We start from the raw sequence: 18,726 nt of genomic DNA on the forward strand, positions 1-18,726 counted from the left end.
CGAGCTGTTATTGGTTGAATAAGCTTTGCACCACCTAGTGCATGGCCACGAAATTACAAGATTTTAACAGTCAGTTTAGCATAACACGAAACTTATTTGTACCACATCTTTTCATAATGTAATCAGACTTTGAATAAAAAACAGAGATATGTACAAAAATGCATGCATTTATTTGATGTGTCAGTTTGCATTCATAAAACATGTTACAACAGCGATGGGGAAACAACAAGCATCTGTAGGTACAGTAAAACGCTGGACTGTGACACACCGAGGCATGTTTTCACAAACACTTGAGGATGGAGAAGCTGCAGCTGGTTCCTCCTGCACAGCTGCACAGCTTCCCGAAGCGAGCGCCTTTGCGAACCGCACACTGCTCACCCGCACCACACTAAACACACCAGTTCATCGTTTCTTTAATGGACAGTTTTCATTTAACAGAATTACATGAGGAAGCACAACCTGAACAACTCAATGTGTCAGTGTTCTGTGGAGCACATTGGCCCTTCATTCTTCATCCCAAAATTAAATTCTGTCTTCGTTTACTCACCCTCACGTCATTCCAAACCCCAAAAAACTGTTTATCTTTGGAACAAGAATGAGGATATTCTCAAGATTCAGTCATCATTTTCATGTACATCCATTGAAAGGCAATCAACATGCAACAGGCTTCAGAAAGGACATGATCATAAAAGAAATTGAGCAATTTAATCCAAGTCTTCTAAAGATCATGAACTGATTTTAAATATTCACACATAAACACTGATCAGCACATACGTAGAGCTCATCAAATATGTCAAACAGAACTCAAACGATCATGTCAAAGGATGGACAAAAATGATGAAAGAATATTAAAAATATCTAAATTTGTGTGCCGGAGCTGAATGAGTGATGCATAGGTTTGGAAAAACATGAGGCTAAGTATACGATGACAGAATGTGCATCTTTGGGTGACTTAACTCTTTAATAATGGATAAAATATATCACTCACATCTTTAAAAAATGGGATTCATATTAGCATTAAGTTAACATAGGAACATTTGAATTAGTAGAGTGGATTTTGCTGTGTATTTGCTAAACACTGCAGAAATATGTGACAAACAGTTATAAATGTATCTATTAAGCAACACATTTAGAAGTATTTTATCCTTTTGTCCTTTCTCTGAACAAATGTTTCAACCAAAGCATGGTTTTGTACTGCAGAATATTAATGACCTAGTTACATTTTTATAATATTTATGTGTAAACAGCCACTGTAAATGATTTTATTGCTGATCAGACTTACCGAGGGAACCCAGCCAAACCTCTTCTCTGCAGTGGGAATCTGGATGTTTCGCAGTTTTTCAAGAACTTCTTGAAGAGCTTCAATCTATAAAATACATATATTTTCCTAATTAATTGATCTGTTAATGCTGTAATTTTGGAATGATTTCTAGAGTGTCTGAAAGCAGTTCTTTTACCAGTTCTTTCTCCTCCTGAGTCTTCATGTTATCCTCTGAAGAGCGGATCTCTAGAAAATCATCACAACTAACTAGTAGCATTAAGACGGAGCAGGTTACGGTTAGAAGAAAGATCCGGTCACTAACCATTGTGTCGAGGAACAGGACTTGATCTGAGACGGACCGACTCTTCTCAGGTAACAGAAGAAGGACCATCTCAAGCTCTTATAAGCTCTCTGTGCAATGACAAATCCATTCTAGATGCATCAGATGTCAAGGGTCTTGTCTCCACCGTCCCTCTGTCCAGCTGAGAACGTCAGCACGATGATTCATACGTCTGACCCATGAACCTCAAACATCACACCACTGATGTACACCTAACCTCATCTTGGACTACAATCACCAATCATTTTTATTTCCGGAGAAGATCATGTCATTACCGAAACATCTAGTACAAGACATAGGCATTTTTAAAGGAACCGGGGCCAGCTGCAAACAAATCCTTTTGCAAATCTATTTTGGTTTTTGTGTGTCATGTGGGTTATGAGTGAAAATGAAACATGCATGTCACAGTGCTAATGACAAAATAATGTAAACATGTCAGCATTAACACATAACTATTAATTACTGAACAATTAGATCACCGTGACTTTAATACACAGAAGATCTGTTAAAATTATTTTCCATATAATGAAAGCTGGAAGTAGGAAAAAGAAATGAAAAAGAAGAAATGCATCACACCGATATTATAAAGTGTCATGAATTAACAGATTTTAATTTTTTTGTTAAAACTTACCTTGAATCACAAATGTTAGCTGCTAAAATAATTTATAATTTGAGCTGTCGGGTCAGATTTCACTGGTCAGTTTCAAGTAATTCATCTTTGCACAAGTATTAGGTCCCATTGTTTAGCCTTGTAATGCTGCTGTATGCTGGATTTTAAAATAGTCCTGTTTCTCAAACAACCAGAGAACTTCCCTTGAAGCACATCATCTTGTTTTTCTGCACTGGACAAATCTACATTCACGTAAAATGTCAGATGTCCAGAATGGGAACAGTGACAGAGATGGACTCTTATACAACAAGAGTTTTAATGTCAAGTGATAAAAGGTTTAAAGTTTTCATGTAGTTCATTAGGTTTTGTAAATATAATCTGGATGTATTTTTATGAGAAATGTTTTTTCGTAAAAATATGACTTATTTTATCATTATTGTGTGATTATTAGTGTATACAGTATATCCATATATGCCACTGCTATGCGGTAACAGAAGCATTACACTCCGCAGATGAACCCTTAGATGTCCTCTACATTTGTTCAGACAGTGAATAAAAACACTGAAATGCTGCTCCCCAAAAGCCCAATGATTCAATGTTACAACATTTCCCTAAAAACGGACTAAAAAGTCAGAAATGTAGAAACCCATTTATTTCTGCATTAGAGGCCTCCTACAACAACATTTAAAAGGTGAAAGATTTTTTTTCTCCGCTGTTTTTCAGGTCTTTGAGGGTTAAGAGGGAGATGTGTTTATTCACACCTGTAAGCCCTAACATTATTAACACAATGCTTCACTCAAAAAGGCATCTTTCCGAGGAATTTGTTGTTGTTTGAACAAAGCATGTCCTTTGTTTGTTAGGTGTTTGTCTCTGTTTTGATGTTTTTAAAGGATTTTATAACATTTTATTATCCTTTGAGCACGGCAGTCAGTATTTTATGGATTATTTGACAAACATATGTGGATTGTGGATGTTCCTGAAATTGGAAGATTACATCCCCTAGGGCTAACAGGCCTGAGCCTGAGCCTTAGCCTGCTGCAGCCGCTTGCAGCTAACCGTCCTGGACCTGAGCCTTCAGCTTCTTGCAGCTAACCAGCCTGGAGTATCTGAGTATCCCATACTGAGGTCTGTGCTATTCACTTTTCTTAGTGCTAAAAGTTTAGGATAATGGTCTTATTTACTATTCTTATATGCCTATTGGGCATTTGGGATCTTGGAGTGAGCAACTGTTCCGTAGTTTACTACCAAAGATGGACATGGTTAGAATTTGGGTTAAATCAACAGGTGCGGATGTTGTTATAATTTCTGAAACTTGGTTAAGCAAATCTATTAATAATGAAGACATTAACATATTTGGGTACAATGTTTATCGTACTGATAGACCATAAAAGGGTGGTGGTGTAGCTATTTACATTAAATCAAGATTTAATACCTCTATTGTTTTGTCCCAATCAATTTGCAAACAAATGGAATTTTTGGCCTTGAATGTAGAAATAGCAAAGTCCCTTTCTATTGCTGTTGTTGGGTGTTACAGGCCTCCTTCAGCTTCAAAAGCGGCACTATATTCAATAAAGGATCTTTTGGCTAAATTAAGTTACACCGAACTACTTATGGCAGGAGATTTGAACTGGGACTGGCTAAATTCAAGTTCTGATGAATTTAAAAGGTTTTGTGACTCTATTAATCTTACCCAGTTAGTCCATCTACCCACCAGACCTAATCTTAAGAATCCAGAAAAGTCTACTTTGATTGATTTGATTTTAACAAATGTGCCTCATAAGTTCTCTTCTCTGGGTGTCTTCTGTAATGATTTAAGTGATCACTGTGTAGTTGCTGCCTGTCGAAATACTAAAATTCCAAAATGTATACCGGTTTGTAAGAGGAATCTTAAACATTTTAATGAACAAGCTTTTCATCATGATTTGTCAATGGTGAAATGGGAAAACATAGGGTTACTACCAGATGTAAGTGAAAGTGAAAGTCATGACATTTGCCAAGTATGGTAACCCATACTCAGAATTGGTGCTCTGCATTTAACCCATCCAAGTGCACACACACAGCAGTGAGAAGTGAACACACCATGAACACACACTTGGAGCAGTGGGCAGCTATATATCCAGCACCCGGGGAGCAACTGGGGGTTCAGTGCCTTGCTCAAGGGCACTTCAGCCATGGGTATTGAGGGTGGAAGAGAGCGCTGTTCACTCACTCCCTCCCACCTACAACTCCTGCCAGCACCGAGACTCGAACCTGTGACCTTTGGGTTACAAGTCCAAATCTCTAACCATTAGGCCACAGCTACCCCTGTAGAGCTACCCCTGTAGAGATAGCTTTGACATTTTTTAAGGAAAGTTTTATGCAAATTGTTAACAAACATGCACCTTTAAGGAAATGCAGAGTGAAGGGGCGAGAAAATCCCTGGTTTTCACAAGAACTGGCAGATACCATATATGAGCGTAACAGAGCATGGGTCAAGGCAAGAAAAACAGATTCTTCCATTGATTGGTCTGTTTTCAAATGGCTTAGAAATAAATGCACTTCTCTTATCAAAAAGGCCAAATCTGAATACTTTTTGTCTGTTACCACTGATAACCTCAATGATCCACATAAATTCTGGAAAGTAATTAAGTCTCTTTCTGTGAATAAAATATCTCAGGTTCTTCCTACATTTGTTTTTAAAGATTTAGTCCCAGTTTATGATAGAAGTGAAGTCTTGAATTGTTTTAATGAACACTTTATATCATCTGGTTCCTTGTTTGATACTGCAGGAACTTCCTTGATGAATCCTTGCACAGAATCCACAATGTTTTCTGGAGACCCTTTTAAATTTGCACCTTTTACTGTCTTTGAAGTGCATAAGGCTCTAAAAACATTGGATCACAGAAAACCCCCTGGACCAGACATGATGGAGCCTTACTTTTTAAAGTTGGCAGCAAATTTTATAGCAGAGCCACTTTCAATTCTTTTTAATCTTTCAATCAAAACCAAAGAAATTCCATCAGTTTGGAAATCAACTTTTGTTCTACCTTTATTAAAAGGAGGTGATCCAGCAGTTCTGTCTAATTATAGGCCAATATCAAATTTATGTGTTTTTTTCGAAAATTCTGGAATCTCTTGTTTGTGATCAGCTGAAAGCGTTCCTGTATTCAAATGACATCCTCTCTAAATTTCAATCAGGCTTCAGAAAAAAGCACAGTACTATCACCGCTACTATGAAGGTGATAAATGATATTGTTGCACTTGATAAGAAACAGTTCTGTGCTTCACTTTTTTTTAGATCTGTCAAAAGCTTTTGACACTGCCGACCATGCTGTTTTAAAGAACAGATTAATTTGCTCAATATTGTCAGAGCATGCAGTTGCATGGTCCTCAAATTATCTGAATAACAGGACTCAATGCATTAAATATGAGGGACTCTGTTCTGATTTTATTGTTGTCCATAAGGGGGTGCCACAGGGCTCAGTTTTGGGGCCCCTCCTATTTATCTTGTATATCAATGATTTGGGTCAAAATGTTTCTGATGCTAATATGCATTTTTATGCTGATTATACAGTCATTTACTGCTATTGATCATCCCTTGCTCAGGCCATTGAAACCCTGCAGAAAGCTTTTGTTGCTGACTTGCTGTCCAGCATTCACTTTTTCAGTTGAAACTAGTCCTTAATGCTGACAAAACTAAGCTAATGTTGTTTTCAAATTTTACAATGGTGCCTCAGACTGTTCCAGTACTGTCTACTCTTAAAGGAAATATCATGGAGGTGGTTCATGAATATAAATATCTTGGTGTCTTGATTGATAACTCCCTCACTTTTAAACCACACATAGAACAATTTATGAAGAAATTAAAACTTAAACTGGGGTTTTTCTTCCGTAATAAATTGTGTTTTTCTTTTGAAGTAAAAAAGCGCCTTGTCACTGCAACTTTTTTATCTGTGCTAGATTATGGTGATCTTTTTTATATGAATGCTTCTTCTTCATGTCTTCAAATGGTGGACACGGTTTATCATGCTTCTTTGAGGATCATTACTAACTTTAGAGCCATGACGCATCACTGTGAATTGTATTCACAATTGGGATGGCCTTCTTTGGCTACTAGGAGGCAGGGACATTAATACACTTTTATTTTCAAAGCTATGCTTGGATTACTGCCTCCATACATTTGTACTTTAATCACACAGAGAAGTGTTGACTCTTACTCCCTGCAATCAAATGATCAGTAGTTGCTCTCTGTTCCTTTTGCCCGCACTGAGTTGGGGAAGAAAGCCTTTGTCCACTTGGCTCCTTTTGCTTGGAATATGCTGCAGAAGGACTGGAAACTGACTGAGCTTTTGTCCTTAAACACTTTTAAAACTAAGCTGAAAGCAATGGAGACTGCCTCAATAATGTGCAATTGTTTTTCATAACCTGTGTTATTTTAATGTTTCTTTGTATGTTTATAATTGTGTAAATGTTGTTGCCTCTTGGCCAGGACTCCCTTGAAAAATAGGTTTTTAATCTCAATGGGACTCTCCTGGTTAAATAAAGGTTAAATAAATAAAAAAGAAACTTTTCAGAGATGGCCACAACTCTGAGACTTTTAAAAAAAGCATTAAAACGGATCCAGAGATGGACAGCGTTGCTTAACTGTAAAGATAATTACTGTATATTAAAGCAATTGTTTTTAATAAGTAAAAACAACAATCAAAGACACGTACCTACTCAAAAAACATTATTTTACATATTCATCTTTATTTGTTTTTCTGAGTGTTGATTACTGTAGCTAAAAATAAACAGAAATTGAATGGAATAGTTTGAGCTCTGTTGTTATTTGTAGCCTTTAATATTTTAGTATGTGTAAATAATAGGGCTCCCTGTTTTATAGCATTAGCTGAGATAGATTTTTTTTAATTGAATTTATTTAAAGACAGAGCTACAAATTGTTCAGTAAACCCCAGTTGAATAAAAACGAAAAAAGTGTTTTCTCCCCCCTGCTGTACCAAAAATGCATCAGATTTCATAACTGAGGCACTGAACCATCACTACACAGCAGCCCTCACATCAGAAAAAGAGAATGTGTGCAGTCATTAATAATATGTGCTTAAATAATACATGATACTAATTATAATATACTAATGTTCTTTTTTCTCTCCATTTCCTGACAGACTGTGAGTGAGAAAGACTGGCGAGATTTACAGTAAAAAATAATAAAATAAAATTACAGTGATTCAATTTTTGTGTTTAAGATGGTTTGCTGTGTAATTGGTACTCAAAATATAAAAAAGGTGTGGTGTAAATATGGTTAAATGGCTTTTGGTGTATCAGCCACATAGGGCCCGAAAGCCCTTTACGGAACTCATACAAGAAAACCATATAAGGTTCATATATCGGCCACATCGGTTTTCATGATTTGGCTCACTTCAGGTTGGGCTACGGCACTGTTTGGGTTCAGTTCTGGCTAAAAAGATGTGGACCAGTTCTAATCTGGGCCACACTTTAGCTGTTGATATGGGCCAGATCTGAGCCAAAGGAAATCTGCTGATCTTCTGCAAAATTCCTGATCGCGTGGAATCATATCGAAGTGACTTTTTCTCCAGCAGAAATTCAGTCAACAATGGTTAACTCATAGTTTACATCTCTACCACCAGAGGGCCAAATCTTCCATACTGCAGCTAGAAAATGTACTTATTATAGATTATATAGACATGCAACACAATTCCACCAGTATCTTGGTCTTTATTGTTTAATATGAGACAGTGTACTGTGAATTATTGTAGAATCCACAAATAAATGAATGATTAACATCATGAATCACATTATAAGTATGGTAGTTGAATTTCCTTTGGTTCTTCTTTAGGTAATGGTTTAAACACACACACAGGCCGCTCAGCTCATCAGATCCTGGTCGTTGAACGCAGTGTCTGCTGCGCTCATGTCCGGCTGTGAAGACTCTGTAGTGTTGGAAGGAGTATTGCTGACAACGAGCGGCTTGAACTCTTTCCAGGGTTTGGTGGGACAGTTGAGCGTTGAGCTTTGGGCCGTGCCGATGCTATCCATGGTTTCCTCAGAGGATTCTTTGACTTGCTTCTTTGGACTCGATTGTTTCTCAGGCATGATCCTAATAGGAGACCAGCCTGGTGGCCGTTTAAATCTTCCGACACTCTGAAAACAAGATGATGGGCATGAATGGGTTTAATGAAAATCTCTAGCAATGATGTGAAAATGATCGGTATCATTGAATAAAAATAAAATAATTGAGGTGGGGGTTCACCTTAACAATCACTGTCTGACATTCAACATGCACTTCTGGGCCCTCATGCCTCCACGGAGCCACATCCACAGTAGAGTTACACTGCAAAACCTCCTAAACAACAGCTTTATGTGAGAGACTACAAGTACACATTCCTTACCTTTGTTTGTATAACTTCATTTGAAGTATTCTGAGTACACTTTTTACATACAACTCTCTTCTGGCAATTCATTATAATGTATATGCACACACACACACACACACACACACACACACACACACACACACACATATATATATATATATATATATATATATATATATATATATATATATAATTTAATTTAATATTAATGTACACTACCATTCAAAAATTTTGGGGTCTGCAGGTTTTTTTTTTTTTTTTTTTTTCATTTTTCGAATTAATGTTTTTATTTAGCAACATCTCTAATGTATCATGGCTTTAACAAAAATATGAAATAGCTCAACAAATTTCAATACTGATAAAAATCATAAATGTTTCTTGAACAGTAAATCAGCATATTATTATGATTTCTGAAGATCATGTGACACTGAAGACTGGAGTAATGATGCTGAAAATACAGCTGTGCATCAGATATATTCACATAGAAAGCAGCTGTGTTAAATTGTAATAATATTTCACAGTATTACTGTTTTAACTGTATTTTTTACCAAATAAATGCAGTCTTGGTGAGCAGAAGAGACTTCTTCGAAAAACGTTTAAAAACATCTCTAAATTTGTGAATGGTAGTATATTTTGGGATACAGCTAAGCCTTTAGAACAGTACAAGGAATTATAAAAATGGACATGTATATTTGTAATTCATATTTTAATTAATCAAATGAATTCATTTGCTAATAGAGAAAAAAAAAACTGTACTTAAAATAAGTGAATTAATTTCTGTATATGTGTGTTACACAGCGTGATTTTGGATGGTACCGTATTTTCCTGCATTGGGTGGCACTCCTCAGTAACCGCTTTGAATTCTGGTCTGGTGCAGTTGCTCTTCTCAACCTCAAACTGCAATTTATACCTGAATCCAGCAACCACCTACACACAGAGACGATCCACAACACCACAACATTAACCTTGATGGTCCTGAGGTCAACCAGCCGCAGCCAACAGCCCAATCCGACAAAAAAATCAGTCCAGTGGATTAAATTAGGTGATTTCACATCATATTTGTCCATTTGGAAAACGCCTCTACCCAAATATATTGCATCCAGGCCATTGGTTTTATCAGTGAACACGTGCCCTGGGAATCAATCAGCTGAGTGGCAGGAACATGAAAAGAAATCATTTACCTGTTTTGTTGCCGATGTCAAGTCCTTAAAAATGAAGAAATGCATGTGATTGATCAGGCCATTGGCTTTCGACAAAGAATGCATGAGCGGTTCCCTCAGTTCTTCATGATGTAAATCGATCTTTTCAGGGCAGCCCAGACACGGGGCGACTTTAGAGGAAGCAGCTGGCTCAGCTGTTAGAGAGTGTTTAGGAAAGAGAGTGAGTAAAATTTGATACATGCTTCGATAGAGGCCAGTCTTCAGCTTTCAAAACAAATAACTGACAAATTCCTGGTGAAGAACAATTCCAAAGGGAGATCCACCAGTCGGAGTAGTCAGTGTTGGAGATGGAAATAGCACATTTAAACTACTGATACAAATGTAAATGCTTGAATGTTTTATGTAATTACGGCAATACTAGAAATGAAAAAAAAAAAGGGTTTTAAAGTTTTCCTGAATCTGAATCTTGTCTGTCACTGATCAATTTATTTAGTAGTTACAGCGGTTTGCATTTCTAGGGCAGAAAAGTGCTATTACTTTCTTTTTTAATACTTTTACTATGGGGAAAAAAATGGCTAAGTGCACCTATAACATTTAAAGCATAAAAAGGATTAAACAGTCATAATACAACATGCGACATACCTGAACAGTCATGTAGCAGTAACTCTTGATCGGCTTCTGTGAACAGGACTTTCGCATGACAGAATCTGAGTGCCTGAGGAACCACAAAATATACATGTACCGTAATCATGGCCAAAGGCTGCTGTTAGACACTAATTACCTGTGTTGGGGTTATTCATTACAAGTAACGCGAGCTATGCAATCAGATTACTTTTACAAGTAACTAGTAATGTTACGCATTACTTTTAAATTTACAACAAAATATCTGAGTTACTTTTTCAAATAAATAATGCACATTCTTTTGTTTTAAAATGTATTGACTGACTTCTCTCCTGTCCCCGTGAAGCCACTTCCTTCAGCCTGAGACTTAATTATTTCACTTTTGGTGTGAAAGGTCTTTACAGTTGCCAAAAATATGGCAACTTATGGGTTTTTTGTTAATAAAAAAAAAATAAATAAATAAAAAAAATAAGCAAGCCCAGCCCAGGTGACAAAACGTAACACAAAGTAGCGTAACACATGACTTTCCGTAACTCAGTTAGTTACATTTTAATGGAGTAAGGTAATATTGTAATGCATTACTTTTAAAAGTAACTTTCTCAACACTGCCAGTTACAAAGTATTTGATTGTGATTGGAAATATATTTGAATATAATTAACACTAAACTTTATAACTGACATAAATAACTGCTGCCCCAGGTATTTAGATTTCCTGCATAATTGTTTCTAAATGCAAGGGTTTGTTTGGTGATAAAAATGTAGATTATCGTGTATCTTCATAAGATCTTACCTTATCCGCTTGTTGCAGATAGTCACATTCATGCCAAACCTTGTCTCCTCCTGCAGGACAATCTGTCTCTCTGCTTGTGAACCGTACGAACACAACTTCTGCCGATTCATTCTGAGCCTGTAAAAATTGCGGTATTATGCTACAGTCTTAACAATAAAGGCTCTTTCTTGGAATTGATGGTTCCATTAACAACCTTTAACATCCATGGAACCCTTAAAGGTTCTTAATAGTGGGGAAAGGTTCTTTAAATTATTAAAATATTCCTCATACTAAGAAAAAAAAAAATGAATCTTGTAAGAGCTGATAACTGAGTGTTTCTTTGGGGAACCAAAAATGGCTCTTCTGTTGCATTGCTACACTCTCAAAAATAAAGGTCTTTCTATAAAATAAAGGTTTTCACAGTGATGCCATAGAAGAACCATTTTTGTTTCCCTTAAGATCCTTTTAGTGAACAGTTCTTAAAAGAGCCATTTTTCTTAGCATGAAGAACATTTTAGCAATCTAAAGAACCATTTGTGCCTTGATAAGGTTCCATGGATGTTAAAATTCTTCATCGAACCTCTAATGCCAATAAAGAGTCTTTATTTTTAAGAGTGCAGGAGAACCTATAGCCGCTTAGAGATGAAATATTGTATAATGCAAAGCTCAAAACTACATCCTACCTTTGTAGCCTCCAGGATTTCATAGAGAGCAAGTTGAGCACCTTCAGTTAATATCTTATTATGTGTGGAAAGAGTTAAATTCACAACATCCTCCACACGTTTATCATCACAGGGAACTTTAATGTCAGTTTGTCCACATCCTCCAGAAGAATAAAGCCAAGCTAGCGCAAAAACCGTCAAGATCTTGTCCCGCATCATTCTGAAAACCCAACAGTGTTGGAGTGAGAGGGTTTAGAAGTGTCCGCACTGGACTCTATCCGCTCCTGTAATGATTTACTCACTGTTAGAAAGCTCAGTTCTGTGTCTGTATCTCCAGCTGTCCAAATATGGTGCGATGGTATTCAGCAGATGTAATGCAAATGTTTACTCATCTGAGATGCTCTCCACAACACGCACAGTTCTCTGAATCACCGCTGCAAAACAATGATAAGAGACCTTCACTGAGACCTTTACATGATGGTGCACAAACTGACATCGAGACACATTTTTAACATTTTGGAAGACAATCTGTTCCAAAAGATCAGTCCAGAGCGTTTCATGTGCTCTGGACTTAAACACTGGCTATCAGGTCAAAAGAAAGTGTTTGTAAGTCCAGTTTGTCTACAAATAGATTATTGATTATGGTGTTTATTGGTTTTTGGATTTATTTTACTGTTTTATCTCAACTTTTCATATTATTGAAGTTAAAGCTTTTAAAGAGTTAAAGAGAATTCCAGTGCTCGATAACAGAGACAAACACACAGTATTCAGCATTGTTAGAATTCAAAGTTGCATTAAGTAAATTGACAAAAGCAGCAGTGTGTATTTAAGGCCATACTTTGTCCCCTCTACCTTTGACCTGTGCTGTGTGTTTTGCACTCATGGGATTAAAGACATGATCTCGCACCAAATTCAGTCTCTACAGAGTTAGTATTTAAACATACTGATGAGAATTTACTTATACATTTTTTTGTAATTTTAATAGGAAAACAATGTAAAATGCTACAGTAAAAAGTTTTAATTAACAGTATTTATAAAATAATAAACATTAAATATTCATATATTTAACAAGACAATAATTACATTAAAGTTTTTTATATTAATTTATTTACTTTGTAAACAGCTGTCTGTCACACTACTGTGTAGGAGGAACGAAGGAGATGCAAAGTGGCATTATCAGTCATTAATATTAGAAACACAGGGGTTAATCCACATCAGGAACTTAGAGAACACACACGTAGGGGAACATAGTTGACCCACCAGACAAAATGCTTAGACTAGAACTTATATACATGATGAAATGAGGGAATAATGAGAAACACAGGTGCACACAATCACTACTCAGACAAAATGAGACCTGGAACAGGAAAACCATATATGGACAGGAAACACGGGAGAAATTGTGTAACGAGCACATGGAGAGGGAAAACAAAACACAAAACAGTCCATAATCCTGACATTAGGGTGGGTGCCCTTGAGGTTGGTGCAGGAAAGGGACAAGGAAGGCCTCCAAGGCAGATCAGAGAGCTTGGAAAGCCATGGCAGAGCAGGGAGTTCAGGGGGCCTTTGCGGAACAGTCAGAGGAAGGAGCCAGGGATACAACATTAGGAACCAGGGCGGACCAGATGGAGGGAGGAGCCAGGGAGACAGCAGGAGGGACTTGGAGCATGCTGTGCCAGGTAGGACCCAGGCCACAGCCATAATAGCCACCTATGGTGGAGCCGATGGAGGGAGAAGCCATGGAGGAGAAAGGGTTGACGTCTCCAGTGGGCCGACCAACGGTGGCAGAGCAGGTGGTGGAGTAGCCCAAGGATCCGGAGGGCCTAGGTGGAGTGGATGGCCCCCGCGAATGACACGGAGGCGTGGATCAGAAAGGCCGTGGTGGAGCCAGAGCGGTAGAGGTCTGAGGAGGAGCCGAAGGGATGAAGGAGCCTGACGGAGCCAGAGGGCCGAGGCGCAGTATGGTTGACGCCAGACCATGGAGCCAGAGGGACAAGAATGCTCTCACACCGTTGCTCTGTTGCTCCATGCGGCGCAGGGAGATGGTGCTCTGGATCGGGCGTAGACGCTCTCTAGACACCGGATGATCGCTTCCCTGCAGCTCAGTCCGGTGGTGTCTAGGAGGTCTACGGGGTGGTAGTAATTATCTCCGCTCTAGAACAATGAGTTCAGCGCAGCATTGTCGAATGCCATAACCATGGCGAGCTGGCTAAACTCAACTACATACTCCAACAGGGAAAGGTCTTTGCGGGTGAGGGAGGTGTACCTTGTGGCGAGGGGATCCAAAAGGAAAAACAACAGGGAAAATCAGAAAACAAAAAAACACTGGTAAAAACACAGAAAACAAACGAAGGGAATGACACGAGGTAAATGGGACCGTTTCGGATCTTCTGTCACGCTACTGTGTAGGAAGAATGAAGGAGATGTGAAGTGGCATTAACAGTCTTTAATATTAGAAACACAGGGGTTAATCCACATCAGGAACAGATACGTAGGGGAACATACTAGACCCGACAGACAGAATGCTTAGACTAGGACTTATACATGAAGGAACAAGGGAAAAACGAGAAACACAGGTGCACAGAATCACTTGTAACGTGCACTGAGTAGCGCTTGGTCCACCATTATGAAATTACTATGTGACCACTACTTTGGTACAGCGGTAACTACGTTTTGCTTGGACCAAAAATCAGAAGACAAGTGTCGACTCACTAGAGCAAAAGGTAAGCAAAAAGTATAATTGTATTAACTATTTTGAGGGTCAGAAATCACATGGTTCAAAAGAATAGTCAAGTTACTGGAAAATAGTATAATCCTTTGATTGATTATCCTTTCACCTTTCACAACTCCAGACGATTCCATTCTTTGAACCATGGAATTAATTCAGGTGGAATGGTCTTGAGACAGCGCTTTTCTTTGGATTCCAGTTGTTGTATCACGATTCCAACTTCTGGATCTGTTCTCTGTCTTTCCCGCAGGTTTTCTTCAGACAGTTGGGGAATCACTCTGATCTGGTAAGCATCATCCTGTTGAAATGCTTGAAGTAAGGCATCAACAGTTAGGGACTCCACTAAGGTTACTGAGGGGTGTAAAAGATCAGGATCATCACAGGACTGACCAATTTAATGACACTCACAGATAGCTTTCACAACTTCTTCTGAAACAACCATTAATGGTTCTTCTGTCAGGTACTGGTGAGTGAGCGGTATTATTCTTTCCCTCTCTTTCTGTGTCTCCAGGTCATCTGGAATTTCTGTTGGCGGCCATCTAGAGACTCCATCCACATCCTGATTTCCACTCTCAGCTCGGTACTGTATCTTGAAGGTGAATGTTTATATACTTGACAACCATCTGTAGCTGGTGGCGTCTAATTTTGCGGAGGTCAAGAGGTAGGTCAATGGGTTACTGTCAGTTATCACCATGAATTCAGCCCCATACAGGTAATCATTGAACTTGGTCGTCACAGCCCATTTTAACGTCAAAAATTCCAATTTGTGGGTGGGGTACTTTGATCCATTCCAGGTAAGTCCTCTACTTGCGAAGGCGATGACTCTCATCTGTCTATCTTGCTCTTGGCATAATGCTGGACCAAGGGTGGTAGTGCTGGCATCAACATATATGGGAGTTTGGGGTCGGCAAATCCCAATACTGGAGCAGAGGTGAGTTTCTCAATGACAGTATCAAATGCCCATTGACAATCTTGAGTCCATCATTCTCCAAACTGTTCCTTCGGACTGAAGTACTGCTTTTTCTCGTCTGTCTTTTTCTTGCGACTTTTCTGCAGTGGAGGGTACCCAGCAGTGAGATCATTAAAGGGCTTTAAAATTTTTGAATAATCTTGTACAAACCTCTGATAGTAACCGGAGAATCCGAGAAAAGATCTGAGCGCCTTAACTCTTTCCCCGCCAGCATTTTTGAAAAAAATTGCCAGCCACCACCAGCGATTTTGATGATTTTCACTAAAATTTGATGGCCTACAGTATATTTTGCTGTATGAATACTTGTATATGTAATACACCAAAATAAAGAGCATTCTTTTCCAAGTTCCTGGGAAAGCAGCGTCTCTACTTCCTCCGCAAACTGAGAAGAGCCAGTGCTCCAGCCCCCATCATGTGCACCTTCTACAGAGGCACCATCGAGAGCATCCTGACTAGCTGCATCACTGTGTTATGGCACCTGCAACACATCCTGCCGGAAAACTCTTCAACGCATAGTGAGAGCAGCTGTGAAGATCGTTGGTGTCTCCCTCCCCTCCCTCCAGGAACTTTATGGAACCCGTCTCACCCGTAAAGCCCTCTGCATCGCAGGTGATCCCACTCACCCATCACACAGCTTCTTCAGTCTGCTGCCATCAGGGAGGAGACTGGGGATTCTCCAGGCCAAGACCAGAAGACTGAAGGACAGCTTCTTTCATTAGGCTGTCAGGAAGCTGAACTCCCTCCCGACCTTTATATTTTATTATCTATATTTTGTGTTGTAATGTTAGTGTTGTATGTTTGTGAATGTGGTCTGAGAGTAATGCAATTTCAATTCTCTGTATGTATGTACTGTACATGTGGAAGAGCTGACAATAAAGCATACTTGACTTATTTTTTTATCAACACTTGAATATAGGTAGGTTTCATAAAAGTGCATTATTTTAACAAAAAGGTGAGAAAATCACATTTTTATTGAAAACTACATCTGGATAATATTCAGTATGATTATCAAAGCATAAATCCAGTAAATCACTTACATCAACACGTCCAAAGCTTACACAGCCATATACCACTTCCTGGATCATCATTTTATTCCATAACATTACTATAGATAGCTAGGTTTTCCATCCTGTTCAAGTGTGTTTTTTGTTCAGGAGGTCTCGTTCAGAAGATGTGTAACAGCGTCCCCGAGTGTATAACAGTGAAAACACGAAAAGCCGTAAAACTCGTCTTTTTTTGCGGGGAAGCGTTGTCTTCTAAATGAAGAGATAAATTGTCAATGGTGGGGAAAGAGTTAAGATTCTTCAGCCTCGGCCAGGTTTTAAAGGCTTCGAACTTTGCTGGTTCAGTTTCAACTCCGTGCTGAGATACGATGAGGCCCAAGAATCTAACAGATGTCTGGCAGAACTTACACTTCTCAGGTAAGAGTTTCAGTCCGAATTCCCTTAACCTCTTGAGCACTTGAATCAGCCGAGCTTTTTGTTCTTCCAGAGTTCTCGAGAAGGCTTTTAAATCATCAATGAACACGAGCACTTCCTTCCGATTGAGATCTCCCATACAGTGTTCCATCAATCGCTGAAACGTGCTATGCGCATTTGAGATTCCTTGCAGCATCCTGTTAAATTCCCAGAAGCCTAAGGGGCATACAAAGATGGTTTTCTGCTTATCAGCCTCTTCCATTTCAATTTGATAGTAGCCCGACTTCAGGTCAAGGACTGAAAACCATCTTGATCCGGTTAAGACTGAAAAGGCTTCTTCCAAGTTAGGAAGGGCGTATGCATCCTTGATTGTCTGGGAGTTTAACTTCCTGAAATCAATGCACAATCTCACAAAATTGTTCTTCTTTCACACCACAACTATAGGAGACGAAAAGGGGGATTTGGACTCTCTAATAATACCAGCTTCAAGGAGTTCTTGGAGATGCTTCCTGACAGCATCTTGCGGGTGAATCAGTTGAGTTCTGTGCTTGAATGGCGTTTCATCACTGAGATTTATCCTGTGTTTAACTTGGTCACTGTGACCATAATCCAGATCATGTAATGCAAATGCATCAGACATGGAGTTCAACAGTGATGTTATTCTCTTTTCCCACTCTGGTGTCATAGGAGAATCTCCAAAGTCAATTTGAATCTTCAGCAGAATTGGCCCCATCTTCTCACTTTTAGCATCAACTTTGGAAAACTCTTTCTCCACTCGCTGGACAGCATGGACTTCAGCTATCACAGTCTTCAGGAGAATCACTAAGTCAGTTTGAGTGTCATTTCTCAGTACGACTGGTAACTGCACAAAGCATTGCCTTGAAGGTAGACTGTGCAGGCAGCTTGCCACTAAAAGACCACCAGGTAAAGAGGACATTTCTAGGTGGCTCCACTGACACCCAATTCTCAAAGAGAGGCCCTTTCACTTGAACAAGTCCATCCAGAACTATGGTGCATCTTGCCGGTACAACCTCTTGTTGGTTCCCCTTCAGTTTTACAGATCCCATAGCTCCACTGGAAGCTTGCTGTTTCTTCTTCTCCAGTATATTTATCACAGCTTGATAGCCATAACAATGTGACTTAAGAATAGTTCCCTTATCTGTAATTGGTGTATAACACATCCAGTGAATTGGTACCGATTAGGATCTGTGGTATGTTTTGTAAGTCAGGAACTATCAGAGCTAAGGTTGGGACTTCTGCTTCCACCCCAAGGAAATCTTTGGGAAACCGCAAGTTAAGCTTGACAAAACCCAAATAGGCTACGGGTTGTTCATTGGCTCCCTCAACTTCTAGAAGATGCTCCAAGGTTTCCATGGGGTGCTTGCACAAGTATTTGTCATAGTAGGACTTAGGAATGGTTGTCACCTGCGATCCAGTGTCTAGGAGGCAGTTCACTTTTCTCCCTTCAATTTGGATTTTAGTGGTGCACCTTGTTCCTACTAATCCGGTAGGTAATCCTTTTAAATTAAGGTGTCATTTTTTTATGTTTTAGGAAAAAACCTCTGGCGCCTAAAGGGTTTTCTGAACAACATTAATTAGGAAAACAGTGTGTCAATAATGCAAAATGACAGTTAAAGGCAGTCCATTATTGAATTCAGTAATGTTAGATTGTATATCTTCCACAGTGCGGATGAGCACCACAAGTTCAGCGAAAGTAGGGGGTGTGGCTCTCTTTCCTACAAACTGTAGATCAATGATTAAGCTGTTGTCCCAGCAACCTCTGAAAAAATTGCTTGAGGAGACAACAGTTCCTTTC

At 38.9% G+C, this 18,726-nt stretch overlaps 2 protein-coding genes and 1 long non-coding RNA gene across 4 annotated transcripts; 1 reads left to right on the forward strand and 2 right to left on the reverse strand.

Annotated features, from left to right (window-relative positions):
• Positions 1-147: 147 nt before the first annotated feature.
• LOC109054765 (cocaine- and amphetamine-regulated transcript protein-like) lies at positions 148-1,708 on the reverse strand. Its single transcript, XM_019071998.2, has 3 exons — positions 1,458-1,708; positions 1,283-1,366; positions 148-388 (listed from the first exon to the last, which is right to left on the reverse strand). Exons 1-3 carry the CDS (start codon positions 1,650-1,652, stop codon positions 281-283), a joined length of 387 nt encoding a protein of 128 aa, XP_018927543.2. The 5' UTR covers positions 1,653-1,708; the 3' UTR covers positions 148-280.
• A 6,195-nt stretch (positions 1,709-7,903) lies between these two features.
• kng1 (kininogen 1) lies at positions 7,904-12,228 on the reverse strand. Of its 2 annotated transcripts, XM_019074587.2 has the most exons (8): positions 12,097-12,228; positions 11,816-12,014; positions 11,154-11,270; positions 10,385-10,457; positions 9,764-9,936; positions 9,399-9,509; positions 8,459-8,551; positions 7,904-8,349 (listed from the first exon to the last, which is right to left on the reverse strand). In XM_019074587.2, the coding sequence occupies exons 2-8, from the start codon at positions 12,011-12,013 to the stop codon at positions 8,074-8,076; spliced, it is 1,041 nt and encodes a 346-aa protein (XP_018930132.2). In that variant the 5' UTR covers position 12,014; positions 12,097-12,228; the 3' UTR covers positions 7,904-8,073. The 2 variants fall into 2 exon arrangements, with proteins under 2 accessions (XP_018930132.2, XP_018930131.2); XM_019074586.2 differs by lacking the exon at positions 12,097-12,228 and having other exon boundaries at positions 11,816-12,086.
• On the forward strand, positions 9,505-15,092 carry LOC122134926. Its single transcript, XR_006153222.1, has 3 exons — positions 9,505-9,624; positions 14,773-14,808; positions 15,034-15,092. It is a non-coding gene; the product is annotated as an uncharacterized LOC122134926 (long non-coding RNA).
• The last annotated feature ends 3,634 nt before the right edge of the window (positions 15,093-18,726 follow it).

This window comes from Cyprinus carpio, chromosome A22 (genome assembly GCF_018340385.1).
Source record: "Cyprinus carpio isolate SPL01 chromosome A22, ASM1834038v1, whole genome shotgun sequence".
NCBI lineage: Eukaryota > Metazoa > Chordata > Actinopteri > Cypriniformes > Cyprinidae > Cyprinus > Cyprinus carpio.